This window comes from Ptychodera flava, chromosome 6 (genome assembly GCF_041260155.1).
Source record: "Ptychodera flava strain L36383 chromosome 6, AS_Pfla_20210202, whole genome shotgun sequence".
NCBI lineage: Eukaryota > Metazoa > Hemichordata > Enteropneusta > Ptychoderidae > Ptychodera > Ptychodera flava.
In genome coordinates, this window is record NC_091933.1 from 21838367 (window position 1) to 21852213 (window position 13847).

Below are 13847 nucleotides of genomic sequence, written 5' to 3' on the forward strand. Positions count from 1 at the left end.
TGTGAAGCATTGCTTGGCAGAGAGTAGTAAATCGAAAAACGCAGTCGGTACGTTTGTTGGGAATTAATACCAATTTGCCTTGCATATCGTTGATATTCAAGTCCCGATCCACGGAAAAGCCTTTCTGCGGTACATAGAAATTATAACTCTGTAGAATTCTCCAAGGTATGTGATTATATTTCACCCTGTGAAATCTTTGTATACGTTTGATCCGTGATCACGTCATTATAACTGTTGCAATCATCATTGTCATCATCATTATATCGTCATAGTAGTCCTCGTTCTCGTCATCATTGTAATTATCTTTTGAAGGGTTGACCTTCGGGGAAACGACCTTCTGTATAGAGAAGGTGCTTTTGCTGAAGTTTATAACTTCATACTTTGCACCATCTTACTCAGTCACCGTTAACGATTCCGTGACGTCAGGGGTGACTCCTCCATCTTCTTGAGATTTCGGTTTCGAGTCATTGCTCGCCAGTCTCTGTAGGACCAATGATCCCACGACTAACACTAACCCGCCGCAAACACCCATACTGCCGGCCAATATGAAGGCAGCTCGGTAGCTTTCGAAGAAGTCACGGAGATACCCTGGGCGTAGAAAAGTGACCAGTTCTGTGTTAGGTAACATCAATCAATGCAGTGTGCAGCAATATACACATATTGACTGCCATGAGGGCAACAGCATACGTCTGTACCCCGAGGGACTGTGAGTCACCCCCAAAAACACTGTTCACGGCCGAGGGAAACAGTCTGTTTTTGGGGTGACTCACAGGCCCGAGGGGTTAAAGACGTATGCTGTTGCCCTCATGGCCAGTCAATATGTGTTTTGTAACACATCTCATCCGCAGCCATGCATAAGAACGTACTGTACACAAAACTCATGTAGGCCTATGATGTAATGTGTTGGAGTGGTTCGGTACGAAAACGTTTTTCCTAACAGGCCCGGATCGCAATACTTCAGAACGTTCAATGCACCTTTGATTATAGTTTTCGTCCGTTTCGAGTCCTTGTTGGAAACCAAAGCATTCAATTCTTCTTCAGAAAGTAGGATAAACCAAAACAATTCTCGACTATCGTTTCGATCGGCCGCAGACGACATCTTTGTTTACATTCCGGTCCGCGCACGCGTCAATGTCGTTTTTGACGTCAGCGGGCATCATTTTTCGGAACTGATGCCTGGCAGGCAACAGTTCCAACAAATGATGCCTGATGACGTCGTTTACGTGGATCAGCACAAAAAGAATGCATCCCACGTGACTATCAACTGGCGAATTAGAATACAGACTGCGGATGAGGTGTGTTACAATAAGTATTGTAATTGTTCTGTATGCAAATTAATCGTGGCGTATTAATAATGGAACATCAGCGGCTTGCGTATCGTACGACGTAAACTACACAGAGGAAATTCAGAGCAGAATGACATTAAAGAGTGGCAATCGTATCGCAAAGGTTAAACCAAATTAGCATATAAGGATTTTATACCTCTGCTGATTAAGTGTTATCTATTGCTTTTGGGTGTAAAAAGAATGCCCGCGTCTTCAAAAATTTAAACTATGTTAAATGAAATCACTGTCAGTGACGTTATAATATCTAATAGCATTTACATCCGGTGAATGTTCATGACCTTCTTCCAGCAAAACACCAAATGACCTTCTAAAGAAAAAAAAATCGGGCAAGTGCAATAACACTGAAAAGAGAATCCATGGGAACTTTCAAATTTGTGATTGTATTCGACAAAGTTGTGACCGCATGGATGATTCCTGTTTTATACCGTCTGTTTGTTATTTCGAGGCTATTTAATGCAGCGTGCGTACGAGGCGCCAAATGTAAAAAAAAAATCACACAATCACACTTATTTAAGAGATAGAACAGATGGAAAATGTATTTACAGAGAGGAATTTTCAATGTATATATTTTCATTACACACACACACACACACACACACACACACACACACACACACACATATATATATATATATATATATATATATATATATATATATATATAAAACAAGAAGGTGATAACTATACCTGCCGTCGACGGACCAATAAGTTGTGCCAAACCATTAAGCAATTGCCACCAGCCGAAAGCAGACGTATACAGTTTCAAACCAACTATCTGTCTCAATGCTGTCATGCTCTGCGATGCATAGATGGCCCTACAGATTCCAAGCATGCAGTGTAAGATGGCAAATGAAGTCGCCGATGATGCCAGGCTCAGCAGGTACATGACTGTACCATAGACGAGGTAGACAACACCGAGAGGCCACACTAACGGGGTTGGCAGCCTACTGAAGAGAAAGCCGAAAAGTGGTCCTCCGACCACGGCACTTGCACCGAACACAGAGAGCAAAAGCGCGACTTGTCGTTCGTCCAAGTCTCGCTCATACATGATCGGAGCGAGGTACAAGGATGCTGTGAATTGTGCGCAACTCATCATAGAGCCACCTAGGATGAATATCACATATACATAATTTCGTATGAAAACTGAACAGTCAAGGGTATCATATATAAGCTTCATTACTCCACGAACACGAGATAAGTGAAGCAACGATTTGTGTTCTGCGACTTCTTTTGGCACATTTTCATCGACGAAAAGACATCGACTTTGTTCTTCAGGATTTTGAAGACGGCACTTTCTTCGTTTTCTCGTCGGCATTTTGAAAAAAGAGGCCCCAACGCACATGTTCGCAAGGAGAGCAGCATTGATCAGAAGCGTACCTCTCCAGCCATAATTCTCAAGAGAGTACCGAAAAACAAACGGCATTAACACGGATCCACACCCAAAACCGGTCCAAGCTAGTCCGTTCGCAAGTGCTTGTCGCTTATTGAAATAGTATCCTATGAATGGGGTCGCCGGTGTCATCACCAGTGAATATGCCAGTCCTGTGGAGGAAAGAAAGAAACGTGTTGCTGTATTCAAACTCAAAACATGATCATGTTATTGACATGGAGGTAGTACATTAAAATTAACAAGTGATTGCGCATGACACACTGTAAATCAACTTGCCTCCAAGTCAGAAGACACTGACCAGGATATAGAGCAGTGCGGTAGTTGTAGCTTATAGGAGCTGCGTTTATTATGCATGATGAATACATGCACAGTATTGAGGATGTGAGTCAAATGCAGCAAATAGTTTAGGAAAACGTTATTAAAGCTCCCGCCTATTGCAGATATTGAACATTGGCTCACATTCAAAGGTGAAATATGTTTCCCCATAACAATATACTCTATTATTGACGTAAACGGTACATCTTGCTGTCATCCATCTCTCTCTCTCTCTCTCTCTCTTCTCTCTCTCTCTCTCTCTCTCTCTCTCTCTCCTCTCTAAATCTTCGAATCTGTCACCGAGGCTTGATATTTTTCAAGACATACTAACATGCACGCTTACCGTTTAAGAAGCCGGCGGTGAGAGTCAGCTGCCAGATACTGTTAGAAAATGAACCCAGCAGTAAGGAGGTAAAGGCAAGAAAGCTTCCGGCAAATATTACCTTTCTGTGTCCAAATTTCTTTGACAGTGCAGCTGCAACCGGACCTATAGAATGTGCACAAATTATTGATCATGGAGATAAGACAACTTGGCCCCTTCCTAAATTGGATACATACTTATACATACACATACATACATACATACAACATGCATACATACATACATGCATACATACATACATACATTCATACATACATACAGACAGACAGACAGACAGACAGACAGACAGACAGACATACATACATTTATTCATACAGACATTACATGCATGCATGCATGCCTACCTTCTTCCTACCTACCTACCTACCTACCTACCTACCTACTACATACATACGTACATGAGCCATGTGATACTGAGTTATCAAGGTCAGTTATCAGTTGTCAGATTGCTGGGGTCACAAGGCTAGTGTTCCTGTCAGGATTATGAGAATGATGTGTTTGACAATCAAATGTGTGTCAGATTTGTATGCCATTTTATGGCAGTAACATCTACAATTTGTTACCGACATACCGAAAGGTACTGAGATGGACTGAAATGGTCATCTGTCATCGATGAAAGTTCACAACAGTAATACATTTCAATACAGCTTTTCATCCAGCGGGTAATGTCATTCTGATTAGGCTGATGCGATGGTCATAAATGCTTCATCAAGGGGTCTAAGCTGTTTTAGAAAGACATCAGCAGGTTGTTTTGTAACGGGTTTATTATATATAAAACACGCGATGACGATTAATAAGTATACCTTCCAGGTAGGCAACTTTTACCCACCTGCAGCAAATGACATGCTCGAAGATATCGAGTTTATCCACGATGTTGTACCGGCCTCAGAGTCAAAGTACTCCACAAATGCCACAAAGACCATACCCGAGGAAGAAACTGTGCCGCGGACGATGAAAGTCAGAATAAAAAGCCCAAGCACGACAAACCAACCATATCCTCCTTCGAGATAGTCTGCGCTGTCTGTTGAAGTCTGTTTCACTTGTGTGCCTTCCATTTGGCCGTGTGACGCTCGAAAGACTACCTTGTTTTTGTCTGACATTGGAAGTCCGAAAACAACGGTGCACATGAACAAAGGATGCAGTAACATTAACCTTCAGACGGTGATGAAATGACGCACGTGTGGCCCGCCATAGCTAGATCGTGACCTTCTCTTAGATCTCGAGATTGCACTGCCCATTCTTATAAATCATGTGCGTCATGTGGCATTAGGTCAACTTTTAGATTCATGACCCTGTTTACAATTAAATGACCATGGCTTTTCCCTTCCAGTAATAATCGAATCCAAAATTCACATATGTTTAAATGAATAGTTTTTAGCACTTTTCTTGACTTTCAATAAGAAGAAAATCCGTCCTCTTTACTTCCTGCCATTTCCTTTCAAGATTACATTTACTAATGGGGCCATATTTCGTGTCTGAATCCTGCTCTTAACTCCATCAGGACATTAGCAGTGCGTGTGTCAATACGTCCTGAAGGGTAGATGCTGGCCCTTGGCAGAAAATAAATTAAAACTACACAGATGAGTCCAATAAATGGTCGATTTGAATTTGATATCATTTCAAAATAGTAGATGAGCCATTATTTTTGCAAAGGAATTATTACTGACATGTACAGTAGTCCGTGTATCCCGTCGGTTATGTGAAACGTCATCAATAATCTTGATTAAATTGTTAATTACTGTATTTCGATTCTCTGGGCACAAATTGACACTTATTTTCAGGGTTGAAAGTGACAAGTTTGCTCAGAAAAAAAAAGTGGGTAACATGGAAAAAGTATAATTTATTATCATAATATTGTAAAGCATCTATCTACAACCCTACAAAGTTTCTTATTAAAGTAGGAAATCAACTAGGATTTAATTTCCACGTGTCCCAATAACGTACGTTTACTGCATGACTTCCTTCGTATGTCACCTTGATGTATACTGTGGTCGTCTTTTGATTGCTTATTCAACATGACGGCAGATCAACAGTATTGAAGAAACCGATGCCATACTTTGATGCTTCGGTTTCGATAACCTGGAAAAAGTGTATTTTCTCAGTCGCTTGAAAGCTAATATTAGTTTTTTATAAAGGGTTGTTTTTGTATAATATTTTATGTTTGCTGTTCTGATAGCCATGCAAAAATATTGATGACACATTACAATATCTTAATTGCACATTATGTTTTAACATTTTTCATTTTTTATTATTTATGTTAGGGGTTTTAAAAGAAACTTGTTAAGGATCATTCTTGCCCCCTCCTGAATCAGAGTGCTGTAACAGTCTCGGTGATATCAGTTTCATCCGTAGAATCAACTGGCCTCCATCTTTTCTTGAGTCTCCTGTCAACCACATAGCCAATAAGAAAGAACACTCCGCCTCCGATCGTTATCAAACTCGCCAAGTAAAACGAATAGTTGTATGTACCAGTGTAGTCACGCAAATAACCTAGGATGAAAATGAAAATAGAAAATATCTCGTTAATTGCTCCAAGAAAATTGGGCGGGTCCATTAACAAAATGCTAATTAATTAACTTATTTATAACTTTGTAAGTACCCGATACCACGTCATTGCTACTATAATTGGAATATGCCATTCACTAGTAATTTCTTCGCATAATGAAATATCAACAGTCACATGGTTATGGAAAGTGCTCCGCATTACCTGACATCAACGGACCGATCAGTTGTCCGATTCCAGAAACCGTGAGTTCCCATCCGTAACCGGTCATGAACAAAGAATCGCCGACCATTCTTCGTACACACACCGGAATCTGGCCTGCAAATGCCCCTCTTCCGAAACCCAAAGAAAATGTCAATACTGCAGCGGACGCAAACGTGTGTACGAACGGTGTAAAAAGCACGGCTATTCCGTAACATGTGTAGCAACAACCGACGTAGATATTGATGTTGATCTTACAGGCACTTGCAATGTATCCCCACAATGGTCCGCTCAGCACATTTCCGATGCCATATATAGACATTAAAATAGCTGTGTTTGTTTTTGATATGCCGGCCTCGTTTATCAGAGGCGCCAAATGTGAAAAAGAGATGGTAATCCCTATGGCAGTCGCAAAGATTGATACAAGAAAAACGTTGTATAAGCGTATTGACAGGAGCCGACCGCAGTCGAAGAATTCATTCAACCTGGTGAAGAATACACCAGCCCTCTTTCTGAGCTTTGGCTTTGTTTTGCGACAAGAACTGGAAACAGTCCGATTTTCCTCGTTCAATTTGTTCTCCTTTAAATCCAAATGACTGCTTTGCTCATCGCAGTTTGAGTCAATAGACAGAGGTGTATTGGTATGTTCAGACGTTTGAGAAGTTGGACTCTTGCTGTTGGTATTCACCGGTCGTAGTATGGCGGCACTAATGCATATGTTGGCTGACATAGCAGCGTAAATCCAAAGCGTTCCTTGCAAACCATACTTATCCAGACACGACTGGAATATCAGTGGCAGAACCATCGATCCGACTCCGATGCCAGTGTATCCAATACCAGTGGCGAAAGAGTGTCGCCTATTGAAGTAATACCCCGTGTATGATGTCGTTGGAGAAAACGAAAGACCAGCCGCCAAACCTTCGCGAAAAGAAATGTACAGGAACAGTCAGTACATGACCCTCAATATTGGGTGTTTACTGTTAAGGCAAGAAGTTGCATCGAGGGCAGACAGGGTCTTTTCTGATCTACCACTTGTGCATATTCATTTGAAGGCTCTTGGTATAAGAAAATTTTCACCATTAATTTTTGCGAAAATCGAAAATATTATTTTCCTCACAGGTAACACAGGGATGCCAGCCATTTCGAGTATCGGTAAATGTTTGGTACATGTGTTTCCCTAGTACCAAACTTTGCACGGTGACCCCTGGTTTTTATTCGTTTTTTTGTTAGAGTATGTGGTTTAAAGTTTCATTGAGGAGAGTCTGAGCAAACGTTTTTCACTTTCGAGGCGCAAGCCACCACCTTAATGGTGCGAATACAGCTGGCAGAAGCGTATGTGACAATTGATGACAAGTCGACCATAAGATGTACAAACCTTTACACTTGTCCGCGAAACTCGGGCCAATTTATGACTCGCTTGAGAATAAATGCTAAAAATATACGTAGCAGAAATACGACTGTGTGATATACACGGGGAAAAAAGAATCATTTTACAGAGAATGTCGGGGATTACAAATTCTCTCGAAGACCACGGACTAGTATCGGAATTATCTAACAGGAATAAAAATTTCAATCAAATACAAAAAGGTTTACACACATCAGATGATCTGATCACCGGGAATTGAGAAGGGCGCCATCACTCACCATGAAGGGTCCCGACAGTCAGCACAAGTTGCCAAATATTGGACGCAAACGAACCAAGCATCAGCGATGTGAATGCCAATATTCCACCAGTCATTACCACTCTTCGATGACCAAATCGTTTTGCCAACGCAGCTGCCACTGGTCCTGGGAGACGAGGAGGGTTATATCAATCAGTTAAAGGCACTTGAACGTTATCAACATACCGACCGGTAATTTTCTGACGGGACTATGTTAGAAACATGAAGAAAATATAGCCGCTATGGAACGATAAAGCTATTAGAGGTTCGTTGCTGTGACTACGTTCGCACACATTTCCTCTTTACTCAATTTTATGCGTGTCATCGGTAAAACTTTTTTTCTCATTGTAACGTCAAACAATTGGTTGGTCAAAATGTTAAAAACGCGAAAAGAAGCATATTTCTTAGTGATGCAAAAACATTTCGATGACAAGGAAAATATAGGAAAAAAGGATGAATAATAAATTGGGAAAATAATTTAGCTTAATCTACAGGGCTCCCACAGAGAGCTAAGCCGAGCATGTGAACACCCTACATGAGCAAAAAAAACATTAGGCTGAGCGTGAAAATGCCCTACATGAGAGAAAAGAACATTGGGCTGAGCATGAAAACACCCTACATTAGTAAAAAACATGTTGCATTGTGGGTATTTTCAAGATGGCAGCCGCCATGACAGTCTGCACTGAAAGCTCTGGTGAGTACATATTTTGGTCGATTTTACCGTTGAGAAGCATTATTTGGGAAAAATGAAAACATCAGAGTATGCAGCAGTGTTTCAAGTGTCTATGCACATAGTTCATTACATAGCAGAAGCTCAAACTACAAAGATTACTTCAACACAAAAGTGGGTTAGGATAAACACATGCATTGCCTTTAATATAGCTCTGCATGGCAGGGCTGTGTGTTACCGGCGTTATACGGTATATGGTGGGAGGCCGTATAACGCCGGTAACACACACAGCCCTGCCATGCAGAGCTAGCATTGCCTCTGAACATAGAGATACCAATGCTCTGAAGCACTGCAAGAACTTTCTTACACACTGCACAGCCGACAAGCGATGCATGTAGTCTCCTGTACACTGTACAGCTCAAATGTTTTGGAAGTTTACAGCTACAGTCATTCACCTACTTCGAGTTTTAGTGCTGAAGTAATTATTACAGTTTGAGCATCTGAGATGTAATGAACTGTGCATAGACACTTGAATGCATAATGCTGAGTCAGATTGTGTCCTATATACATTAATATGTCACTTTCATTCAAGATAAGGATTATTGAAAAAAAGTCTCCAAAATATCAATGTGCTTGCTATTTGTCGTGCATCATGTGCATGTTTGTGTGAGCTTTACTATTTAGCAGAGAATTAGAGGGCCATTAAAAGGCAGTGAACACTATATTAGAGAAAATACATGTATCATTGTGCTAATGATGGTAACCTTCACCCACCAATGTTAAGAACAGCTACAGGTCAGAGATCATCAGCTTTATTAATGCTGTGAATATTTGGAATTCCATTGCCCATCTATTCGAAACAGTCAAACTTGTCGACTTTTAAATCAAAATTAAATGAATATCTTTTCATGATGTACTGTCATGAAGGTTCAGATCTGGATTAGCCTGTCACAGTCTTTGACATTTTCTTTTTACTCTCTCTGCTCCTGTATTTTTCTAGAGGTCCAAATTTTAAATTAAAGTACAGGTAACCATAGCTAGCTGTTGTGATGTAACTGTCTTGTTAGCAGAAACTAATCAAATTTGTACTCAGTAACTTCACAACAATCTACAGCTGAACTTGACATATATCATCAAAATTAAAATATTTTATAACTCATGACAGCTTCTCTTTTGTTTTCCAGAACCACTTGTTTGAGAGAAAAAAACAGAAGATGAGCAAGACACAAACCAGTTGGGATGTCTCACTTAGATGAGGCAGCAAAAAGGGGGGGTTGACACAGGGTGTTTGACATTACCACAATCTCAATGGGAAGTTTAATTTGTTGAATAGAATTGGAAAAAGTTGGAAAAAATTTAGGTCAGAGGATAATTTCACCATCAGAACAGCCAGTATGGCCCAGTTTTGCTAGCTTCAGCACATGCATTTTACATGTAAGAAGATACAGTGCTTGACTTGTCACATTCATTTATTATTTTGGAATAATTGATGAATCAATACAGTTTTGTTTCTAGTAATTGCATGTATGCTATATTAGTAGTTGAAGACCCTGGGTTATTGGCACAGATAGTTTTTGGCACTGATCAAAATGGCAAAACTTGTAAAACTTGAGAATAAAATCATATTTGTGGACAGTGTGTAACACATTAATCAAGTATGTCCTCAGTCTTTTTTATGTTGTCAAACACAGATTCTAGCATTTTGTATTATAGTTCCAAACCTAATGCCAGAGCAAGCATGCTGAGGAGAATGCAAGAGGACTTGCCATGGAAGTCAACAAAAGTTAATGTGTTTCTACTCATTGTAACCAGTAATGATTTGATCACTGAGGTGTAACTCTGATAAACATAATTAGTTATTGGTAACCCCTGCCTGCACTATTATCCTAAATCCAATCAACAGAGGGTCATATTCTCTGATTGACTTCCAGGGTAAGCCAGTTGCATATTGTCTACGGTTGGTTATCCAGTACCAGGTTGGAAGCAATAGTGCAAAACTAAACTTGGGTAACGTTACAAAATCCAAAGATGATACTAGACTAGGTACCGGTACATATACGATGAAATGAAAGTAATGTCAAAAATAGTGACTTTCCCTTCAATTCACCAGCACTCTCACATTTTATGAAGTACCAGAAACTAATAATATTTTATGGAAAAGATTTATTTTTCACTTATTTATTCCAATATATTTACTGCTTGCAAAGTAAATGAAATCATATTATTAAAACTGAGTAATATGAAATAAACAGAAAAACATAATAATATAGAATAGTATGAAACAGCAAGTGTTGCTCTTTTCTTGAAAGAACATCTCCATAAAAATGCAAATAAAACTCACTGACCGAAGCAGACTTTGGTGCTGCAGAATACAAAACAAGACCATGTTGGCTTTTACTCTACTGGGATAAATACAGCTGACAGAAAAGCTAACAGATTCCTTTTCTGCCTATTATTCTGCTTTTCTATTTATAGAATAACAGATGATCTACATGCCTTATCGAGCGAAAAACTTGTAGAACAATATACAAAACTGTCTTTTGTTAAATAATTTAGAGATATGATAGTGTTTACTGGAATGTTAGAATCCCTTCATTGTCATCAGTACCATTCACTTCATCAGCTGTTACAGTTTCATTGTTATTGTTGTCATCTGGGATTTGAGTGGCATTCTCAATGCAATGATCTTCCTCTGACAAGTTCACCCATGGCCATCCGTACAGCAAGGTATGTAGAGTTGCATGCTGTTGTAAATGAAGGAAAAGTTTAGGAGTTTTTGAACCACAGAAATATGATCATTTTTCGCAGTTTACAGAAAGAATCGTGAATAAAAGTATAAGCACATCCTTTGTACATAATTTGAATGGTCTTCAGTGGACCTTAGTTATTGGAGCTGGCTAGTCGAGGACAAAATCTGTTTACGACCCCGAAAATACTCGTAAACATGCACATCCATCGCTTCAGTCTCTTGTACAGTTTATAGCACACTGTGAAGTAAAGTTGTAGCAGTTAATCACACACTGAGCGATTTTGTATTGAAGTAATCTTTGTAGTTTGAGCTTCTGCTATATAATGAACTATGTGCATAGACACTTGAAACACTGCTGCATACTCTGATGTTTTATTTTTCCCAAATAATGCTTCTCAACGGTAAAATCGACAAAATATGTACTCACCAGAGCTTTCAGTGCAGACTGTCATGGCGGCTGCCATCTTGAAAATACCCACAATGCAACATGATTTTTACTCATGTAGGGTGTTTTCATGCTCAGCCCAATGTTCTTTTCTCTCATGTAGGGCGTTTTCACGCTCAGCCTAATGTTTTTTCGCTCATGTAGGGTGTTCACATGCTCGGCTTAGCTCTCTATGGGAGCCCTGATCTAGTGCGCTGGGAATAATGTATGTTTGAATAGCATATAACACCTACTAATCATGAAATACATGAACTAACATAAAAACAATTCTGTCTCCATCGGGAAGACATTTCGTATTGTATTTCGATGTTTGCGATGAGCTTAGTAGTGAAACACACTGTCGTTGAGTTGCGCCGATGAAAATTGGCAGACGAATGCACTCGAGACTCACCCAGCGCAAACCCGAATGAGCTGTACATTGACGGAACCCAAGACGTCGCCCCAGATCCTTTACCATAATGTTCCACAAATGCAATGAAGAGCACTCCAAGAGAAGCAGTCGTTCCTCTCACGAAAAAGGTGGCGATGAAACAGCCGATCACTGTCAACCAACCATACCCACCTTCCTGGTGTGTTCTTTCAGCTTTTTTGTTATTCATCGCGGTACTCGACTGTGGACCATTGTTGTAACATCCTTAAAGAATGTTGCCTTTTTAGATGACTTCGAAATAGAACTTCTGCAAAAGGAGAATTTAAATTACATCAACCAATGTCATGTCGAGCAAATGTGGAAATAAGGCGTCAGAGGTTCCCTACGCCTGTTTATTCACTACAATGATTGCTGGAGCCGCACCAACCAAATGCCCTTTGGATAGAAACTTCTAAAAATAGCGTAGTGCCCTCTGATTTCAAAAACAAGCAGACCTTTTGTAAAAAATTTCATCATTTTTTCCAACTTTCTGGACGTGTTTGTCGTCATAGAATCTTAGACTAATTGTCTGATGTAAAATGAAATTACCCCAGTGACATATATGTAATCTGCATATTTATGAGTTGTGACCTTTGGTGTCCTTTCTATTGCGCGATCTTCGACGCGAAACAATAGGGCAAACTCTGGCGTTCGCTCGGTGAAGAGGTATCTTCGAAAGAGATTAATTGGAGGGTCAACCGAATGAGTCCCTGAAATCACCCTAGTCAATCAGGTTGTTGAATGATGTAGATAAACAGAGGGGGCACGCTGGCCTTAGCGCCACCTGATCTGCATGTTATGCTTTCAACCACAGCCATAATACGACATAGTGTAAGCTTTAATACGTGTGTCACATTGTTTGGGGACGTACAAGTAGCAATGGACGGACTGCGGTAGTACCTGTGTCCGGCCTTGGCCTCAGATTTCGATCCCGGGCCTTCGATCAACTTGCAACGCTAAGCGTATCTTTGGATCACAAACAGGCAGGCTAGATCTAATTCGCCTGCTACCACTTATCAAGCGCATATAGGTTATAATATAAGTCAAACCCTTACCTCAGTTAGGCCCTATTAGTATGTGAATGAAAGCAAACGATTTCGTACCCATCAGAATGATGACATTTTCCCCTCGGATAGACCACCCTCTTCGAGGTTTTTAGTATGAACGCGATCGGGAAGTTTCAGCTGCCAAGTCGCGATGATAGTTGCATGACGTTACAGTATATAGCCTACTTTCTCTTGACCCCAGTCACATGACTTAAATCACATGATCGCTATAGAGAAATAAAGAGAAAGTACGGACAAAATTATTATTCCCTATGACCTGATGCTCTTCCTCCTTGTTGTAGAATTTAAGGTGAAAATCTAAGATGTGAAGAATAAGGAGAACCCTACAGTAGCTTGTTGTTAGGTAAACTGCTTACGCTTACGGCCCATGTTTTCTGATGCTTCATGTGCAATGTCAATCAATCAATCAATCTTTTATTACCAGTATTACTCAACACACACTGACAGAGAGTGTGGTATGGTACATTTCAGATGAAAGAACAACATGTCCAAAACTGAACACCATCAAATGGATATTAAAATCCAAGTAAATTGAATTGAAGTACAATTTATAACTCTGACTGTAAACAGCTAACTGTAGGTAGCTACTGGAGGGGTCAGCAAACACCAGAATTCCTTACAAATATAGCAAGGTTTAGAAAATTCTGTTCAAGAATCTTTTTCATCTCTTCTACTTTTTCTTCGACACTCATAGTGATAGAAAAATCTG

General features: G+C 40.0%; 2 protein-coding genes across 4 annotated transcripts; both read right to left on the minus strand.

The window, feature by feature from the left end:
- Nucleotides 1-259: 259 nt before the first annotated feature.
- Nucleotides 260-4562, minus strand: LOC139134297 (monocarboxylate transporter 13-like). Its single transcript, XM_070701189.1, has 4 exons — nt 4263-4562; nt 3395-3538; nt 2034-2888; nt 260-588 (listed from the first exon to the last, which is right to left on the minus strand). Exons 1-4 carry the CDS (start codon nt 4558-4560, stop codon nt 392-394), a joined length of 1494 nt encoding a protein of 497 aa, XP_070557290.1. The 5' UTR covers nt 4561-4562; the 3' UTR covers nt 260-391.
- A 691-nt stretch (nt 4563-5253) lies between these two features.
- On the minus strand, nt 5254-13528 carry LOC139135158 (monocarboxylate transporter 12-like). 3 transcript variants are annotated; one of them, XM_070702416.1, is made up of 6 exons: nt 13501-13517; nt 13127-13344; nt 12054-12339; nt 7782-7925; nt 6141-7055; nt 5254-5923 (listed from the first exon to the last, which is right to left on the minus strand). In XM_070702416.1, exons 3-6 carry the CDS (start codon nt 12259-12261, stop codon nt 5742-5744), a joined length of 1449 nt encoding a protein of 482 aa, XP_070558517.1. In that variant the 5' UTR covers nt 12262-12339; nt 13127-13344; nt 13501-13517; the 3' UTR covers nt 5254-5741. The 3 variants fall into 3 exon arrangements, with proteins under 3 accessions (XP_070558517.1, XP_070558516.1, XP_070558518.1); XM_070702415.1 differs by having other exon boundaries at nt 13495-13512; XM_070702417.1 differs by having other exon boundaries at nt 12225-12339; nt 13127-13528.
- Between the last annotated feature and the right edge of the window lie 319 nt (nt 13529-13847).

Bases quoted from the DNA above. Each gene is read 5' to 3' on its own strand.
- LOC139134297 (XM_070701189.1), bottom strand. From the start codon at position 4,560: ATGTGCACCGTTGTTTTCGGACTTCCAATGTCAGACAAAAACAAGGTA. The intron at 3,539-4,262 runs GTGGGTAAAAGT...CACATTCTATAG, and splicing joins GAGCATGTCATTTGCTGCAG to GTCCGGTTGCAGCTGCACTG. The intron at 589-2,033 runs GTATAGTTATCA...TTCTACGCCCAG, and splicing joins TATTGGTCCGTCGACGGCAG to GGTATCTCCGTGACTTCTTC.
- LOC139135158 (XM_070702416.1), bottom strand. From the start codon at position 12,261: ATGAATAACAAAAAAGCTGAAAGAACACACCAGGAAGGTGGGTATGGT. The intron at 7,056-7,781 runs GTGAGTGATGGC...CTTTTCGCGAAG, and splicing joins GACTGTCGGGACCCTTCATG to GTTTGGCGGCTGGTCTTTCG. The intron at 5,924-6,140 runs GTAATGCGGAGC...TTTTCATCCTAG, and splicing joins GATCGGTCCGTTGATGTCAG to GTTATTTGCGTGACTACACT.